Below are 20,231 nucleotides of genomic sequence, written 5' to 3'. Positions count from 1 at the left end.
GACGGAGAGAGAGGGACACCCACACAATCAGGGCTGGAGAGAGAGAGGGAGAGGTGGATAATTGTCTATCTTGCAACTTCTGAAGTCATCCTGGAGCTGTAGCAGCGCACCAGTCTGGAGAGGGTGGAGAAGGAGAGCGAGAGAGAAAACAAACTGCCCAAGAATATCACTTTTTAAAAGTTTTTACACATTCTTCTTTTTTAAACATTTTTTAGTAGGGCTTTATGTACTAAATTTTTATTTCATTTCTTAAAGCCATAAAACAAAAAACCTGATTAACCAGATTAGATGAATTGCTCCAGGACCAGTACAGAGACTGCTTTCAATGATCCGCTTTTTTTTTTTGAATAATAATAAGGTTCTGGTACCAAGCTTTAGTTAAAAGTATTCCCAAGGATTTCCCTGGATTTTTCTAGTTTTGATTTTACTTGAGTCATGGAAAGAAAGTTGTTGACAGTAATCTCCTTTTGCTTGTTTTAATTCCTACTTAAAAAAACAGAGGACGAAAACGTGGTAAACCAAAAAGACTTGTTTAGATGTTTAGATCCCGGAGGTCCCTTTTCCTTTTGCATCTCAACGGTCCGTGGGAAACAAACCCTCTTCCCCTCCCCTCTCGTTCTCACCTCTTCAGTCCCACTTATCTCTTCCCCCTGGATCTCTAGCCTCTTCTCCCCAAACAACCAACAACAGTTGCCCATCAACCAAGACTGTTTCCTATGCTCTAAGAAAGCCCAGCTACAGAAGAAATCCCTTAAAATCAGGACCCTTTTCCTGTCCTCCAAGCCCAGCTATAGAAGAAATCACCTAAAATGGCAGCTGGTGTGGCAACGTGGCTGCCTTTTGCTCGGGCAGCGGCCGTGGGCTGGCTCCCGCTGGCCAAGAAATCCATGCCCAAGCCCCCGGGCGACAAGAAGAGCCGCCACGATGAGATTCTCCTCATCAATGTGAGCGGGAATCGTTTTCAGACCTGGAAAAACACTCTGGACCGTTACCCCGACACCCTCCTGGGCAGCTCGGAAAAAGAGTTCTTCTTCAATGAGGAGACCCAGGAATACTTCTTCGACCGGGACCCAGAGATGTTCCGTCACATCCTAAACTTCTACCGCACGGGAAAGCTCCACTACCCCCGGCACGAATGCATCCAGGCCTTCGACGAGGAGCTGGCCTTTTACGGGATAATCCCGGAGATCATCGGCGACTGCTGCATGGAGGAGTACCGGGACCGCAAGAAGGAAAACCAGGAACGGTTGGAGGAGGACACAGAAGCGGAAATGGCAACAGAAACCCCTCTCCCGCCAGACAGCACCCTCAGGGAGCGGCTCTGGAGGGCCTTCGAGAACCCCCACACCAGCACCATGGCCCTGGTTTTTTACTATGTGACAGGCTTCTTCATCGCCGTCTCGGTCACCGCCAATGTGGTGGAGACCGTCCCTTGCAGAGCCCCCAAGGGGATGGTGAAGGACCTGCCCTGCGGGGAGAAGTTCTCTCTGGCTTTCTTCTGCTTGGACACGGCCTGTGTGATGATCTTCACCTTCGAGTACCTGATGAGGTTCTTCGCTGCTCCGAGCCGCGGCAAATTCATGCGCTCGGTGATGAGCGTCATCGACGTGGTCGCCATCATGCCCTACTACATCGGCCTGGTCATGCCCGAGAACGAGGACGTCAGCGGCGCCTTCGTCACGCTCAGAGTCTTCAGGGTCTTCCGGATCTTCAAGTTCTCCCGGCATTCCCAGGGGCTCCGGATCCTGGGGTACACCCTGAAGAGCTGTGCCTCCGAGCTCGGCTTCCTGCTCTTCTCGCTCACCATGGCCATCATCATATTCGCCACTGTCATGTTCTACGCAGAGAAGGGAACCAAGGAGACCAACTTCACCAGCATCCCGGCATCTTTCTGGTACACCATCGTCACCATGACCACGCTGGGGTAAGTGCCACCCTGTTCTTTATTCCTTTGAAGCAAAGCCAACGCTCTGAAAGCAAAACATCTAAAGGGCTAGGTTATGTACAGTAACGTGCTTTACACTAAATGGCAATGATATACAGTAAATGCTCAAGATCAGGAGTAACTTTGGTATTTTCTTGTTCTTTATTTCTTTATTTTTTCACTAGTTTTCAACTAATTTCACCATTGCTGTTGACTGCTACTGTAAGTGCCCAAGTATTGTGTTTGGGATTTCCTCTTTCTGCAAAGTCGTGTAGGGAAGGAATAAGACCCCCTCTGCACAGCAGTTTGATCCATTCCTGGTTTTGCCAGGAGTTTAGGACGACACACCTGAGCTTGTTACCTGTAAGCTGTGGCTGATCAGTCTTGTATCAAAACTTGGAATGGGTGAAACTGCTATGCAATAGGAGTGGTATTTCCATCCTTGGACCGCTCAACTCTGTTGTCTAGACTGTAGAGAAATAAAAGAAGCAAAATGGTAATGTTAACATGCAAGAAAATACTTGGATATTAAACTTGGCTATTTGACATTAACATAGTGCTTAGTGACTCTGAGACCCCATGCTTGCTAAAGAGATAAATTCTGACGAATATGTAACAGTGATGCCTGTCGATAAGAGGTTAATCTATGTAGTTGAACCTATCTCAGTTGGTGTACAGACTGGTCTCATGAGTACACATTACCATAGCGTGCTGAACCTGTCACTCTTATGATGTAGTACAATCTGAACTATCTTTCTATCCCTCACCCAACCCCACCTCTTACATTATTAATTATTTACTGTATTCTTTATTTTTGCTCTTATGTGAATTTGCTCTTATTTGCTACTGAATTTATTATACTTTACAACTGTTCTTATCTGTAATGTGATATTTTATAATATGATATTTTGCAACAATTGGATATAAGGGCGCCTGCTAATAAATAAAAATAATAATAATAATAATAATAATAATAATAATAATAATAATAATACTATGGGCAATTAGTTGACCCTGACTCATGTGCAATAAGATTCATAAGATTATTAAGTTGACCTTGCCTATCGTGGTATAACAATCTCTCTTTAATATATTAATAGGCAGAGTTGGCCCAATCTCTATAGGTAGGAAAATCACAAAGCACACCAGCTGAGCCTTTCTGTATGTTCATGATATTTCCTTTTTGAATAAAAATGCTGGACAAGTCTGGATGGAAGTAACATTGATTTGTGATATTTGTTTTAAAACTCTAGCTCTGTATCCAGTCCTGGGGTTCAGAACTCCCCTCAATGAAGTCTATTATTATTATTAATATTGAAATGATCAGGAGCCAGGAGTTTGAGCAAGGTTAGAAACTGACACTAGTCCTGCTGCTGCTGCTGCACCCAGTCCTGGGGTTCAGAATTCCCCATGTTTAGGTATATTGTTGAAATGACCATGTGCCGGGAGTCTGAACAATCAAGCCCCTGATAAATAAACTATGAACTGATTGCATTTTATTTTAGGTTGCAATAATATGAGTTGTTCATGCAGATCGAATAAAGGAACCATTTATTTTACATAAACTCCTGGATCCTGATCATTTACATACCATTCTTAATTGAAGGTAGTTCTGAAACCCAGGGGTGGGTGCAGGGCTAATGTGAGTCAATGACTATTAATTTCGAATAGGTGAGCTACAAATTACACCGTGTAACAAAGTATTATTTTTTTTTGTTCCTGGGTAATAAGTGTTATTTCCTAATTGCTTATGCCTCAAAAGTATAGAAAATGGCTATTATTCCCCACAAACTTTGCTTTTGTGACCAGCACAGTGATATTTCAAAATATCACTATTTCCAATGGGAAAACGGGCAAATGTGCGTCTTTTCGTTCACATAAAGTCACTTATACAGTATAATCGTAAATCTCGAAAAACTACTCACTTCTAAATCTTTTGTAGTCATTTTTGTATTACTTTAGTATAAATACATGTTAATTTAGATTCATATGTTGTTTTTTTTCTGACTTTATGTGAACAAAAAGACACACATTTGCCCATTTTCCCATTGGAAATAGTGATATTTTGAAATATCACTGTCCTGGTCACAAAAGCAAAGTTTGTGGGGAATAATAGCCATTTTCTATACTTGAGGCATAAGCAATTAGGAAATAACACTTACTACCCAGGAACAAAAATTGTGTTACATAGTGCAAAGGTCAGAATATGAATAAATCATGTATTTGATGTGTAGTTCTCTGTTTGTGAACATGCTGTTTGTGCACAATATTTATTAAACCTACTTGGAATGTTGTTAAATATTTAATAATGTTAATATTTAATAACGTTAATATTTATTGATGTTCTACAATGTCATGTATATGTTAATGGATTGCAATCGCAACTGTGCTTCTGCCCATCTGAAACCACACCCGATCACGTGACATGAGATTAGGTCCACTGTTGAGCGATGGTCAGTACCGACTCCTAGTGCGAGTCCAGGTATTGCAGAGCACCTCAGCATGCATACAGTACAGTGCACTGCAAACACAAGATGCTGCAGATCAAATAAATAAGTGTCCTGAATAACATCTCCGGGCTTCAGGCTGCAATGAATTTAACCAATTGTGTGTAGCAAACTTCTCCTGCACACCAGTGCATACACAACACCTCTTTGCTGAACTGATTCAGAGGGAGAGTAAAGGATTCAGTCTGATTAGGAGGCAGGCTATTTTTTTTGTGTGTGTGAGTGTACCTGCCTAAATAAAATAATAATAATTTTTATTTTTATATAACACGTTTCATAGTGGCGCACCCTCACAAATCGCTTTACAAGATACGAGACTAGGGTGTGTGAACTATGCATCAGCTGCAAGGTCACTCACAACAACGTCTCACCCCAAAGATGCAGCACAAGGAGGTTCAGTGACTCGCTCAGGGTCACACATAGCGAGTCAGGGGCTGAGCTGGGATTTGAACCCCCTGGTTACAAGCCTGTTTCTTTAACCACTGGACCACACAGCCTCACATCTTAACAACTGCATTGGAGATCCTGCTGTCGAGAAATATTTGCATGAAACTAATTGTTTTTTTTTTCTTTTGTGGCAAGGGAGGGGGGAGTGAAACTTGTACACTCCACATGCTGTGAAATTTTCACAATGTCATTTGTAGAGCAAATAGTGTACATTGATTGATGTCATTAGGGTTTAATTTGGAACCAGTTGAAATGCTCGTCAGCATTCTACTGAACAGCACTAGCATTTATAATAGCTTGCAGATCAATCTGTTTGGCTGCTGTCATTCTGCTGCCTAAGTTGCTTTTAGTATTTCAAAAATACCAGGATCTAATAATATAATATAATAGAAGTGTTGCTAGTCATCAATCCACTCTCACTTCGGTGCCTACCTTGTGTAATGCTTTTCACTGGCACATAGAAACCCCCCCCCCCCCCTTCCCCTTTTCATTCTCCACACCCCCGCACAACGTCTCTGATACCAGAGTGCTATGCTGGTTGTTCTAAAGTGCACTAAATCTTTTTTTAAAATGACCCTCATTATAGCACAAGACTTGTCACAACAAACTCCCTGCCGGGCTACAGGTGACATTGATGTAATGTGGAGAGAATGCCTAAAGTCATGTAAAATATCTTTTACACAAAAATAAATAAAAAAAGAAAAGAAACCAGAGCTTCAGGAAGCTGGCTCTTCGCTGAGAAGGCGTCTCGGAGGAGATATGACCTAAACAATCATTAGCCAGCCGTACCGAACTCTAGCTGCAGATAAGAAATCTCTGGGAATGTCTAAGAAATCTTTGGCTGCGTTTGAGAGAGATTTGACTACATTTAAAAACTTTTGTCTACTTTTTTGAGAAATGTTTTGTCTACATTTTAAATGTTTGGCTACATTTCAAAATTGTTTGCTCTACTTTTGAGAAATCTTTGTTTGCATTTAAGAAATGTTTGGCTGCATTTTGAGAAATGTTTAGTTATGTTTTAGAAATGTTTGGTTGTATTTTCTAAATGTTTGGTCTGCTTTTGAGAAAGCATTCCCGACATTTGATGTATGAACAAGGTCGTTTGGTGATACCTTTTTGATAGGATCAGCTAAAATATGTATAGAAATGTACCCGCTAGCTTTCAAGATCACAAAATTTACATTTGTGAAATCTTTGGCCAAATGGATAAGAATTCTTCTGTCGCTGTTGAGAAATTCATAGCCACAGATATACACACAGCCTGAAAAAATACTCCGAATTTTTGTAACCAATCAAAAAAGACCTCATGAGAAGCTCTCATTTCGAGCGCTATGGCAACGCTTTAATTTGAGTGACATAAATAAGTCTTTAAGTCATATGCAATCAACCATTTGCTGAAGTATGTTTTTGAGACTTGGAAGGTTCCTGCTCCAGTTAAAAAAAAAAAAAAAAGCCTGCTATGTAAAGCAACTAATACCCTGTTAAGGCGATCATCACAAACGTGATCGTGAATGGCAATCCTGTGGTTTAAAAGTGCATTATTTAGGCAGTGAGGATTGCTAATAGAATAATATCAGTAATGCTGCATACCAGTCCTTCTGTTCTTTATTAAGACCCAACACATTTGCTTTCTTGTGAGAATGTGCAGTACATAACCCCTTGAACGAACGGCAAGAGTTTGTCCAGCCCCGTATCCAGCTGATGAATTGTTGGCCCCAGCAGAAACAGGAGATCATTAGCCAGCAGAAGAGAAATCGCAATGCCAAGGCTGGCTACTCACTGTTGGTAAATTGCTTCCTCCTGTTGCTAAACTGCTGAGTTTTGCCGCAAACTTGCTGATGGATCACTGACTACGGTAACATTGATAGCTCTGGACCCCCGGGGTAATTCCATTGACTCAGAAATATAACAGTACAGAAAAAAAAGCAAGCGCTGGGCTGCAGTGTGGAAGGCAGTGGGTTTGAGGAGCTCAGTGGTTAGATAAAGAAAGCGCTGGGCTGCAGTGTGGAAGGCAGTGGGTTTGAGGAGCTCAGTGGTTAGATAAAGAAAGCGCTGGGCTGCAGTGTGGAAGGCAGTGGGTTTGAGGAGCTCAGTGGTTAGAGAAAGAAAGCGCTGGGCTGCAGTGTGGAAGGTAGTGGGTTTGAGGAGCTCAGTGGTTAGATAAAGAAAGCGCTGGGCTGCAGTGTGGAAGGCAGTGGATTTGAGGAGCTCAGTGGTTAGATAAAGAAAGCGCTGGGCTGCAGTGTGGAAGGCAGTGGGTTAGAGAGAGAGTTAGAGATGAAGTATTTGACACTACAAGACTATTGTTGGCTGCATCTGATAGACCCGGGAAGTTAGCGTTGGTTTCCACAAACTAATGTTTGCAATTAGGTGCCTAATGATTTTGGCTTCCTGTTTTTAATGAAGGGAAAACAAAACAAAATGGCCTTCTTTGGTAATCTTGTGTGCTCAAGTGTGGTCAAACAGCTAAAGGTTTGATAATTTCCCCTGTTTACTGGTGTGATTTTGTTAGTGTGCAAAATCAACGGGCCGGCATTGATGTAAAAGGATTAGCTTGGATGCAGCTGGAGTCTTGCTGGCAACCTCGAAAACAGATTCTCTACACCTGCAGGACTTACAAGCTTCATAGAAAGCAAAATGATTTCAACAGGAGATTTTATGGCACTCTGAGCTCTTAACAGTCCATTCACCACGGTTTCGTCACGGTGAACAGGGGAAAAAGGAAAACTTCAGCCTGGCTCTCTTTCACTGTGATAAACCTGAAACACATGACTCCATGTACAGGAGGCCAGTTCGGGCTTTTCAACTCACACCCTAGTGCATTCTGGGAAGTGTAGTCCAGCTGTGAAGTACCCGAGGCAGGTCAAATGTACCAGGATGCATTGGGGTGTGAGTCGAAAAACTGTTCAATTGCTCATGGATTCGTATGGTAATCCTAGCCTAGGCCACTCCGTGTTACTCTAAAAACAGTGGCATTCCCGTCACCCTTTAATTAACTCCCACCTTTTTGTAAAGGAGAACAAAAAAAACATGTTAATGTTTCAACATGAAAAATGTTACGTCAGAGTAAGCAACATTAGGCATGCGTATGTGGGAAGAGATACTTAAAATAATTTCAGTGCTGTAATTTCATGTACAGGGCAGCATGGTGGTGTAGTGATTAGCGCTGTTGCCTCACAGTGCCAGGGTCCAAGGTTTGAATCTGGCCTAGGGGGTCTATCTGTGTGTGGTTTGCATGTTCTCCCCATGTTCGCCTGGGTTTTCTCCAGGTACTCCGGTTTCCTCCCGCAGTCCAAAGACGTGCTGGTCAGGTTGATTGGTCACTCTAAAGTGCCCTCAGTGTGAGTGTGTGTGTGGTGCCCTGTGATGGGCTGGCATCCCGTCCAGGGCAGCGTGTAGTCCTGCCTTGCGCCCTGTGTCTGCCAGGTTAGGCTCTGGCTCACTGCAATCCTGTGAAGGATTAAGTGGTTATTGATAATGGATGGAATTTCATATACGGTAAGAGCCTTAAAGAAATGAGTCAAATTAATGGGAATACTAAACAAAATGAATGCTAGCTCCCTTTGACAAATACTTCTAGTTCAAAAGTTTGTCATGGAACTTTATAATTTTAAATGGAGTGTGTGTAGGGTTGCCACCTTCTGAGGTACAAAAAACAGACCTCTGATCAGGGGGGAAGTTAAAAGTTTAAAATCTTTTTAGAAATCCTGTACTCGCCCAAAAAGAAACATTAATAATATTACTACTATAGTATTGTCCACCAGTTAATACTGTGCGTCTGTTACAGTGATATTGTACCCGGATTTATCTAACTTGTGCTCAATTTATGATGCTGGCATTTAGTGTCCCGGGACGGCATGTTAAATTCTCGGGGTGCCTTCCTCAAAACCAGGACAATCCAGGGAAAATGGGGACTGGTGGCAATCACTCCTTTTCCTTTGTGCCTGTGACTTGGGAATATGATGTAGGTAGCGGTCGTAAGATTGCTAAAAATAACCCCGTCTCCCTGCGTTGGACAGCCTCTTGCTGGGGTCCTTCTGTTTCTGAGGCCTGACCTATTTACCGGCTGCCTGGGAAGCTGTCTGTCTTCCAGGAGAAACTGAGCCGCATCCTTGGCCAGTTTGCCTGCAGGAACACGGGTAAATGCTTTGAGAGGCGACGCACGTTCTCACATGCCTTTGTAAACACCTGCAGCGTCTGTCCCTCTCAACACAGAGCCTGCATCACCCAGCAGTCATGCTTGATTTCACCTTGGTGTCTCTTGACTGTGTTCCAGCACAGTCCAGCACTGAATCAGCTGTCCAGCATTTGTAGGCTAACAGAACCAGAACTTTAACAGGTAGTACTTAAAGAGCCATACAACATGCTGTTCTTTTACTTGGGGGATTTTTTTTATAAGGGTTAGATTACCATGATTTGTTTTTTAATATGCATTGCCATACTCTTCTGTGCTTTACAATGCATGCCTGTGCTTTACCATACCTCTCTGTGCTTTACAATGCTTGCCTATGTTTATCATACCTCTCTGTGTTTTACAATGCTTGCCTGGGTTTCAGACCTCTCTGTGCTTTACAATGCTTGCCTGTGTTTATCATACCTCTTTGTGCTTTACAATGCTTGCCTGTGTTTACCATACCTCTCTGTGCTTTACAATGCTTGCCTGTGTTTATCATACCTCTCTGTGCTTTACAATGCTTGCCTATGTTTATTATACCTCTCTGTGTTTTACAATGCTTGCCTGGGTTTTCAGACCTCTCTGTGCTTTACAATGCTTACCTGTGTTTAACTATGCTTTATTACACTTTCTTGTGATTTCATTATAGGCAGCTTGCTTCCACCAAAGACTACAGACTATAGTTTTTTAATCTAGATAAGAGTGTTGAATTGCACTCTACACTTCTAAGTCAAAACAACTATACTGTGGATCTCAGTGAGCCAAATATGGCTCCAGAGCTGTCCCTGGGATGTTCTGTACTAAATCTTAAGGCTCGCAGTTGACATTCATTATAGCAATAATTCCCGAGTCATTCTGACCCGTGTGTGTGTGTGTGTGTGTGTGTGTGTATGTGTTGATTTAGGCTTGTGCTGGGTCTATATATATTGCTTTATATGTGGTGAACCGATGGCATCTTCATATGAGGCTACACTGTATCATGCATTTGCGTCTTCCATATGTTATAAAGACTTTTTTATTTATTTATTTTTTTTAAATCCGTCCCCATATCAGGTCACCATCCATAAAAGGGCTATGTTTGCAAACCATGCTTTCAATTGTGTTGCATTTTCTTGGTCTGCTCCCCACTGCTTCTAATCTGTCAATAACCAATCAGCTGCTTCCCCTATTGACTGTGACCAGTCATGTGACCCAGAAGACACTGCAGAGGTGAAACAGCCTAGGCAGTGCTAGTGTACAAAACCAGAAACAAGCAGCTTCAGAAATAATGCTTTTAATAACAAGCTTAATGCATAAGCATCCTTGAGTTAAACTCCAGTGTTGTTTGTTTCCAGTCTTACACAATTAGCAGGCATTTCTTTTCTCAATAAGACACTTTGCAGTAAATGACTTTGTGACTTCTCAATCAGTCAATCAATCAAAACCTTTATTGATCCAGATGAGTAAATTGAGAATAAATTCTCATTCATAATGATGATTTGGCACGAGGATCAGACCACCACAGCAAACAACATCAAACACACTCAGTAAGGAGTAAATCAATCGGCAAACACAAACCCTTTGTTCCACCCCACCTCTGAATTATTGATATTGTCTCTGAATAGCCACGTTTTATAAACGGGCTCGCTTGACACTTTGTCCCCAGAGATAAACACGCTTGCATCTTTTTTTCTTCTTTTAAATTGCAGAGAGAGAGAGAAACGAACAGAAATTAAAATAAGTCTTCCTTTAACTGGGACTGAGAGTTTTAAACCTGTTTAACCCTTTAATGTATTAGGATATGCCGTACGTTACTGCAGCATGTCATAGATTTTGAAATGTCACATTTTTGGTCAGGTTTTTTCCTTATGTGGAAATCTGCAAAGCGGTGTGCAATTCAGTATGTTAGCGTAACATTATTCAGCAGGTTTCACTCGACTTTATGAAGCAAAATGAGTTCATTTAGTAGGGTGATACAACACTTTTGCGACCATCAACAAATATTGTAAAATCTAAATGAATTGACCTACGCTGTGCCCTTACTGTACTGTTCCATAAGGGGGTCACCTATATTGGACTCGGGCAAACGGAAAGACTTTGCTGGGAAATAAAACAAGCTACTGACTGTAATGTCTTCTAATCTTTAAAACAAAAAGGTCCTGGAATCTAAGTCAACGCTGCAATACTGCAGGCATTATGATTGATAGGAATTGTTCTGCCAGGCTTATTTTCTCTTGGTCTCCTTTTAAAGCTACCCTCAGTCATTGCTAGTCTGTATTTGTTCTAATATATATGATTCATCGCTGTGTGTGGTGCTGCTGCTGCTGCAGCCTTTCTCTTCTGTGCACTTGAGAAAATCAGGAGCCAGAAATCGTTTGCATTCCTTTGAGCAGCAGCTTTCAAAAGCACAGCAAAGTGTAATACAGCACAGTGAAAGCATAGGGGAGCATTGTAAAGAACAGGGAGGCATGGTAAAGCATAGGGAAGCATTGTAAGGCACAGAGAGGTATGGTAAAGCTTAGGGAAGCATTGTAAAGCACAGAGAGGTATGGTAAAGCATAGGGAAGCATTGTTAAGCACAGTGTAAAGCATATTAAAAAAACAAACCATGGTAAACTAACCCTTATAAACGTTTCCCACAGTAAAACCACAGCAAGGTGTAATACAGCACAGTGAAAGCATGGTAAAGCATAGTAAATCATTTCCTCTTTAAACTGAAACCCATAAAAGCTACATAATGTTCTTGGGAAAATGAGTTGTGGTATCAATACCTAATATAGAGAAGTCTTCTGAAAATCAATGCTACAATTAAGCAGAATACTAATGAATTTCAGGGCTCATTTCCCTGGAGGCTGGATTTTATTATTCCAAACTATCACTTCTGTAGAAGTGAAATTCTTGTATTGTTAAAAGCATTGTGTTTGTATCTATTTCTATATTTTAAATTGTCACTCTGACCTCGAATAGGTGAGCTTGTATCTCACACAGCGCTTTCGACTTTATTTTTCATAATACGTACAGACCATATAATTTAAGGTGGCTTATATTTTTACAAAGTGCTTTGTGATGACTCTGTTGTAAAAGCAAATTGCAGTTGTATGCTGTCATTAGCTATATTCTTGCTAACAATGAGTCTAATAAACTTTCCAGTGCTTCAAGCTGAGAATGATTTTTAAATTGGATTTTTGCAAGAATCCTCTGATCTTGTGTTTCAGTGACTTAAGCACTGTTTTGGTGTCAAATTTGTGAGAAAACCCTTTCATTTAGCTATTAAAATACAACAGAGAGGTACAAACTTGGTTCCTATGCATTTTAAAATGCATTTTAGGAGAATCTGTGGGTTTTATGTAAAAGTTGTGTAGCATGGTTGTTCAATACAGTACCCTATGAGTAGTCTATACACTTGTGTGCTTTACACCTTGGGTTCACGGTTACAGGCGTGCTTTCAATTATCTGAATCTATATTATAGGCTAATAAATCTATGTTTGCAAACCATGCTTTCTAATTGTGCTGCATTTTCTTGGTCCGTTCTCCACCCCTTCAACTGCTTCTAACCTGTCAATAACCAATCAGCTGCTTCCCCTATTGACTGTGACCAGTCATGTGACCCAGAAGACACTGCAGAGGTGAAACAGCCTAGGCAGTGCTAGTGTACAAAACCAGAAACAAGCAGCTTCAGAAATAATGCTTTTAATAACGAGCTTAATGCATAAGCATCCTTGAGTTAAACTCCTGTGTTGTTTGTTTCCAGTCTTACACAGTTAGCAGGTATTTCTTTTCTCAATAAGACACTTTGCAGTAAATGACTTTTAATGAATTATAGGCTCACAGGAGCCTATAATAGCAGAATATCAGCGAGGCTGAAAGCTGATGTCTGTTCATGTGCTGCGAGTGTCGATAGAACCCACACCGCTCTGTAAATCTATTATACACGGCTTTATTATTGATATACAAGTGCAAAACCCAGCTGTGTTTGTCATCTAACCATTACCAGCCATTGTCAATTTCATTGTAAAAGAGGCAAAAGGTGGACAAAGAGAATGTGTTAGTTTCTTCTGAAGACACCGAGGAAGACTTCTAGTGGAAACGCTTGTCATTGAATTTACTAAGTTTCTTTGTGTTCTAATTGAAGACGCTGAGAAAGACTTCAAGCGGAAACATTTCTCATTGAATGAAGTTTCTTTTAAGTCTTTCTTATTTAGCTCTATTGAGCGTTTATTTGTTATGCAGAATATTTTATTCTAAAAAATATCTTTTTTTTCGACCTATTAGGATTTTTTAGTTTCTGTAGCTTGGAATTAGGCATTATCAATCATATAATGGGCGTGGCTTCAGCTCCTCCAGTGAGGCAGCAATGCCAGTGTGTGTGTGTGTGTGTGTGTGTGTGTGTGCGTGCTTGTTGCACGCTTCTGGAATGCATATTGATTTTTTTCTCAGCGTTTCTGAGTGAAAGGTTGCCTCCTGTAATGTGTTCAGTGGCTCTCAAGCCAAAGCGATGGGGGAAGGGTGAGGGTTGTTTGAACCTGTAACAAGTCCTGCAGTAAACATACACACTCCCTCCCTGTTAAAATGGCTTTGAAGTACAGATGTATTGAGAGAGCGAGAATCTGATCACCTTTTTTTTTTTATATTCAGTGCATTTATTTATTTTTTTAAGAAATGTTAGCAAACTTAATAAATCCTGTGACACGTGTTCAAAATTTTGATGACATTGGGAAAGACTTTTAGTTAAAATGTTTGTCATCAAATTTGTAAAAAAAAAAAAAAAAAGTGTATTTTTATTTTTAAGTCTAACTCTGTTGAGTGTGTATTAGTTACAGAGAATATATACATTTTTTATACCAGATCTTATATCAGATCAAATCTAGTGTAGGTCTAATTATATTTTGTGGCCTTCTAACTTCAAGTTCCCCACATAAAAGTTTCCCACAGTAAAAGCACAGCAAAGTGTAATAAAACACAGTGAATGGTAAAGCATAGGGAAGCATTGTAAAACACAGAGAGGTCTGGTAAAGCATAGGGAAGCATTATAAAGCACAAATAGGTATGGTAAAGCATAGGGAAGCATTGTAAAGCACAGAAAAGTTTGATAAAGCATAGGGAAGCATTGTAAAGCACAGAGAGGTCTGGTAAAGCATATGGAAGCATTGTAAAGCACAGAGAAGTCTGGCAAAGCATATTTAAAAAATAAGAATAACAAGGTAAATTAACCTTAAAAATGTTTCCCCATAATAAAAGCACAGTGAATGCATGATAAAGCACATGGCAAACTATGGTAAATGCCTCTCAGCCAAGGGAAAACTGCAAAGAATTACCATGGTGAGCTTTTTCGAAGAGACGGGCCACTGCAGACATAGGACATTCCAAGGAGACTCCAAACCTCTGATTTAATGGAAAACTGCCCCGCTGCGGATTCACTGAATAGATCAAATGTTACCGAAACGAAAAACACATTTTAATAGCAGTCGAAAAGAAGCAGGGAGCAGCACTTTGATACACCACTACAGTACCTGCTGAAGGTCAAGCAAGTCATTGGACATCTGAGCTCCAAAAAACATTTAAAAAAAATCTGGTTTCCTGTATCATGAGGGTACAGCATCATGAGGGTCTGCATATTTTTTGTTTGTTTTTGCGGTATGTCTAGCATGGGATACATTTTTGTTTTTACACTTCAGTGGGGTAACATGCTGACCAAGACTAGTTTTGAATGTGTCTTTGCTGAATCCAGTGCTGCTCTGCTGAGCTTCAGAACGGAACTGCGCGTTCATTAACTCAAACAATACCGCAATACAACTTGTGCAATTTCAGATTTCTGTTTTTGATTTGGACTTTCCTTGAGTTTACTGACCTGCCTGCGTCACTAATCGATATTTTCACAGGCTCAAGTGGGCCACATCTTAGGTGCAAATCGGTAGTACCGATCTATAGCTCTTTTGAAATCGGGGAACTTATTTCTAAAAAAAACTTGTAAAGACCTGAGAATGAAGTGAGCCTGAAATTGGAACGATATTACTAGAATCTGAAAAGCTTAAGCCAGAACCTGTGGTGATGTTCACTTTCACTCATTTATATGTTAGTTATATGTTTATAGTTAGGGTTATCCCTAACTGTGGCTGGATCACTGTTCAGTGGACAAATAAAAAAAACCTGACAGGTAGGATTCCTCTGGTACAGCATGCTGAAGAGAGTTAAGACCCTAATTGGCTAAATTCCTGTAATCCTTCAAAGAAATTTGGAATAAAACCGGTCTTGACTTGAAAACTTGGTTCTGCCAGTATATATATATATATATATTTTTATTATGGGGAAAAAAAATGTAGCACTTTTTTGTTTTATCAGAAGTCCGGACCACATCGCTAAAACCTGTTTAAATGAACGAGCAGCCCAGATCATGTTGATAATACCTGTCTAAATGAACGAGCAGCCCGGACCACGTCGCTAAAACCGGTCTAAATGAACGAGCAGCCCGGACCACGTCGCTAAAACCGGTCTAAATGAACGAGCAGCCCGGACCACGTCGCTAAAACCGGTCTAAATGAACGAGCAGCCCGGACCACGTCGCTAAAACCGGTCTAAATGAACGAGCAGCCCGGACCACGTCGCTAATGACGAGCAGCCCGGACCACGTCGCTAAAACCGGTCTAAATGAACGAGCAGCCCGGACCACGTCGCTAAAACCGGTCTAAATGAACGAGCAGCCCGGACCACGTCGCTAAAACCGGTCTAAATGAACGAGCAGCCCGGACCACGTCGCTAAAACCGGTCTAAATGAACGAGCAGCCCGGACCACGTCGCTAAAACCGGTCTAAATGAACGAGCAGCCCGGACCACGTCGCTAAAACCGGTCTAAATGAACGAGCAGCCCGGACCACGTCGCTAAAACCGGTCTAAATGAACGAGCAGCCCGGACCACGTCGCTAAAACCGGTCTAAATGAACGAGCAGCCCGGACCACGTCGCTAAAACCGGTCTAAATGAACGAGCAGCCCGGACCACGTCGCACCGGTCTAAATGAACGAGCAGCCCGGACCACGTCGCTAAAACCGGTCTAAATGAACGAGCAGCCCGGACCACGTCGCTAAAACCGGTCTAAATGAACGAGCAGCCCGGACCACGTCGCTAAAACCGGTCTAAATGAACGAGCAGCCCGGACCACGTCGCTAAAACCGGTCTAAATGAACGAGCAGCCCGGACCACGTCGCTAAAACCGGTCTAAATGAACGAGCAGCCCGGACCACGTCGCTAAAACCGGTCTAAATGAACGAGCAGCCCGGACCACGTCGCTAAAACCGGTCTAAATGAACGAGCAGCCCGGACCACGTCGCTAAAACCGGTCTAAATGAACGAGCAGCCCGGACCACGTCGCTAAAACCGGTCTAAATGAACGAGCAGCCCGGACCACGTCGCTAATACCGGTCTAAATGAACGAGCAGCCCGGACCACGTCGGTCTAAACCTGTCTAAGTGAACGAGCAGCCCGGATCACGTCGCTAATACCTGTCTAAGTGAACGAGCAGCCCGGATCACGTCGCTAATACCTGTCTAAGTGAACGAGCAGCCCGGATCACGTCGCTAATACCGGTCTAAGTGAACGAGCAGCCCGGATCACGTCGCTAATACCTGTCTAAGTGGACGAGCAGCCCGGATCACGTTGATAATACCTGTCTAAGTGAACGAGCAGCCCGTTTCCATTACTGCGGGCTGCTGGGATCAGCTTCCCAAATATCCCGACATTGATCCGGATTGATGCAAGTAGAGGTGCAGCACCACAATAATAGATCATGGATCAAATGACATTCTTTATAATGTATAATTGAAAAAGAATAAAGTTAAAAACGAAGCAAGGTTTTGGCCAGGTGGCTTTCGGATGATGCATAAAACTGAGGTCCAATTGCAGGGTACTCTGTAGCAGCAGTTGTAGACGCATAGTTCACCCCCAAGTTATTAATAATAATAATAATAATAATAATAATAATAATAATAATAATAATAATAAGTTTTGTTTAACAGAAAAGCTCTCTTTTCTACACAGACTGCCGGTCATGGAATACCTTGTGCATGAACTGACTATTCTTGCTGCTGCTGTCAGTTGCATTTTGTTCAAAGGCTGTTCAATAATTGCGCAGCACTTCCCCTCAGGAACCGAGTCGGGGAAATAAGAAATGAAATGTCAAAGAAATAAGCAGGCTCTGTGAAGGGATTATCGAGACACATGCCAGCGTCGAAGCTCAGATTTAAACAGGGAGAATGTGATTAACGTTATTGGTTTCCAAAAACTAAACACAGAAGAAGAAAGAAATAATGTGCTTGCATTTTTAAAGTTGCTAGACTTGCAGAGGATTTATACTGTAGCTAATCAAATCCAGCAAGGTCTGTATGGCCGTGTCAGGAACTCAAAGAACCTGTTAAACATGTAAAATTCTTCTCGTCTTTCCAGCCATTCAAGTAGAAATCTTTTATTTTAAAACAAGTCAAAACTGTTATCAGACCAATTTCCATTGCTGACAGTGTCAGTTATAGTAACTGTATAACTATATAAACTAACTATACGTAAGAAAAAGATTGATTGATTGATTGATTGGTTGGCACAAGTGACCAGATGCAATTGAAACTGTTTCTATTTCAAGTCTCAAATTTCAAAACACATGGTTTAATATATTGAACCTCGAGTCTGGTGGTTCAATGCTAGACATTTGAGGAAGCAGTTCAATCTCCATGCCTCAAGCCTGCCCTGGACTGGAGGGAGCCCCCTTTCTCTTATTATGGGAGGCAGCAGTTCAGTCTCCACCTGGTGATTGTAGATTACAGTGTAATGCGTTTCCACTGGACCCAGTGTAACCACATTCTATTTGAACTTTATTCATTTATCTGTTATCTCCCCCACCATGCGCTGAACAATGAATCACAATTAAGACAATACTAGATGGTTCTCCTTATAGCCCTATAGGTACATCTTTTCTGAGGCGGTAGGCTAGATTCCCGTTCCACACTTAACCCTAAAATGAGATGCTGTGTACGGAGCTCAAACCTGCCTGGGCAGATCACTCAGGATTCATTGCCCTGCGAAACAGCAGTTGTCGTCAGTGATGAAATACAGTGGTATTGTTTATCGTTCAGTCCTCTGCCCTGCAGAAGCTTGATACAGAGAACAATAGGTTATCTACATTTGTTAACATTGGAAATACACGGAAATACCGTGATTGCTATGCTTTTTTTTTTGTAATCTTGGTCAGCCCTTTGTTAAATGGAAGTGTGTGTTTAAATGGCCATTGGCCAAAGCATCTTTCCAGTTTTGCAGAAGGTTCCAGTCATCAATCACGTGTCCTGGGGGGGTCATTCCATTCCTGGTTGAACAGGAGTCTGGACGGAGATTGAGTTGAAGACCTCTACTTTCAACACAAGATAAAAAAAAAACAACACATTTATTCCTTAGCACCATAACACACCTCAGAGCACATAATATTAATAATAATATTTATTTTCATATAGCGCCTTTCATAATGGACCACCATCAGAAAGCACTTTCCAGAGGGAGGCTGTGAACTGTGCATTATATGCAGAGTCACTTACAATAGGACACTGATTTAACATCTCATCGTCACGCAGGACACAGCGCCAGCGACTTGCTCAGGGTCACACACAGCAAGTCAGTCAGCGGCAGAGGTGGGATTTGAACCAGGGAATTTCTGATTACAAGCCCTGGACTTTAACCACTGGACCACACTGCCACATGTGAAGTATGCCAATTTGTAAAGTTAAAAGTGAAATCTCAAATAGAGAAAATAAATATTCAGCCTTAAGAAACCTGTCATGAAAAAACTAGCAATCTTGCTTCTGGAATATTTTGCCAAAATTGTAACAACATAACATATGTACAAGACAGATGTACAGCATTATATTAAATAATACAGAATACGCTTCGAACATAATAAATAAAAAATGTACAAATCAATAGATTTGAACATAACATGAATGACCTAAAATGTGTAGTTTTAGAAGAAATTAGATACAGAAGAACAAAGGAAAAGAAATGGATACATTGACTCAATACCACGATGCCTGAAGGTTTAAATAGAAAGGAACAATAGATCGTTACAGCATTAACTATGCAGTAAATGACATCACAAACACATTATTAGATTTAAATAGAATAAGCGAGTGTGGTTACCATGGCATCAAAAGCCTATAAATAAAAAAAAGTACCTCCACTGTTTGTTCTCAAATACGCTTTCCCTTAAACACACCGAAACGTTGGGAAGTCGGCTTTTTAGAGCAAAAGTTAAATTGAAGTACATCTTAAAAAAAAAAATTTAAAAAAAGCAAAGGACCGTAATGCTTTCAACTCGAGAATGGAAAACCATTTATTACTTGGCTCTCCTTAACCAAAACCATAAACAGCATTTGTAGAAAAACAACACAGACCAGCTTTTTGACATGTTTAGCTTTCTGAAGTTTAACAGAGCACAGAGATGTAATTTATACCTCCCTACTGGACAGCTATGGCCACAAATTCTACACCAGCCTACAGAAGTAAGAAAAAGTCGAATGAAACCTGCTGGTTGATGTTATGTTATCATATCGAATAACCGCTTTGGAGTTTTCCATATATTTAATGACAAATCTAACATGAAATACTGTACTACTGTTATGGCTTCCCGTAGATATGCTTTAGTAGTTTATTTGATTACATGAGTAAAAAAAAAGATCAAAGTTTTGTTAATATAGTGTTTTTATATCTCAATCCTAAATTTCTAGGTGATGCATAACTTTTGGTCAAAGCTGTGCACTGCTGCAAATTGGGGAGTGATAAACTCTCCCCAGCCCTCCACTCAGTCCAGGGTTTCATAACCCCCAATTAATTAAGTATAGTATTTCAAAGATATGGCAGCAGGAGTCTGAACAATCAGGTCCCTGTTAAATGCTCAATTCCTCCCCTGCTTGAACAGCTGCTATCAGTAATTTTGATGTCCCTTGCAAAAGAAAGGGATATTTAATTGCTATCTGGGGTCTTTGAGAGAAGTTTTGCATATCATAAAAAATACATGATCCTGCTTTGTTAAAATAATCTCTCTGGGGTTTAAACATGGATCAGGAGTGGGAAGATGATTTTGAGACAGAAGAGATACAGAGAGGGTAGGAGAGTTTTTTTTTCAAGTTACCCCCCCCCCCCAAGACAAACTGCTGAATCATTTTGGAGAGGC

General features: G+C 41.2%; 1 protein-coding gene across 1 annotated transcript in view; it reads left to right on the top strand.

Annotated features, from left to right (window-relative positions):
• Window positions 1–201: 201 nt before the first annotated feature.
• The window catches only part of LOC121328458 (potassium voltage-gated channel subfamily D member 1-like), a 66,064-nt gene continuing 46,034 nt past the window's right edge, over window positions 202–20,231 (top strand). The window contains exon 1 of the mRNA XM_041273132.1: window positions 202–1,924. Within this exon, the coding sequence (XP_041129066.1) occupies window positions 810–1,924 (1,115 nt within the window). The 5' untranslated portion in view covers window positions 202–809. The remainder of the gene's footprint in view (window positions 1,925–20,231) is intronic.

This window comes from Polyodon spathula, chromosome 16 (assembly GCF_017654505.1).
Source record: "Polyodon spathula isolate WHYD16114869_AA chromosome 16, ASM1765450v1, whole genome shotgun sequence".
Classification (NCBI taxonomy): Eukaryota; Metazoa; Chordata; class Actinopteri; order Acipenseriformes; family Polyodontidae; genus Polyodon; species Polyodon spathula.
This window is presented reverse-complemented; position numbering and strand designations above follow the sequence as displayed.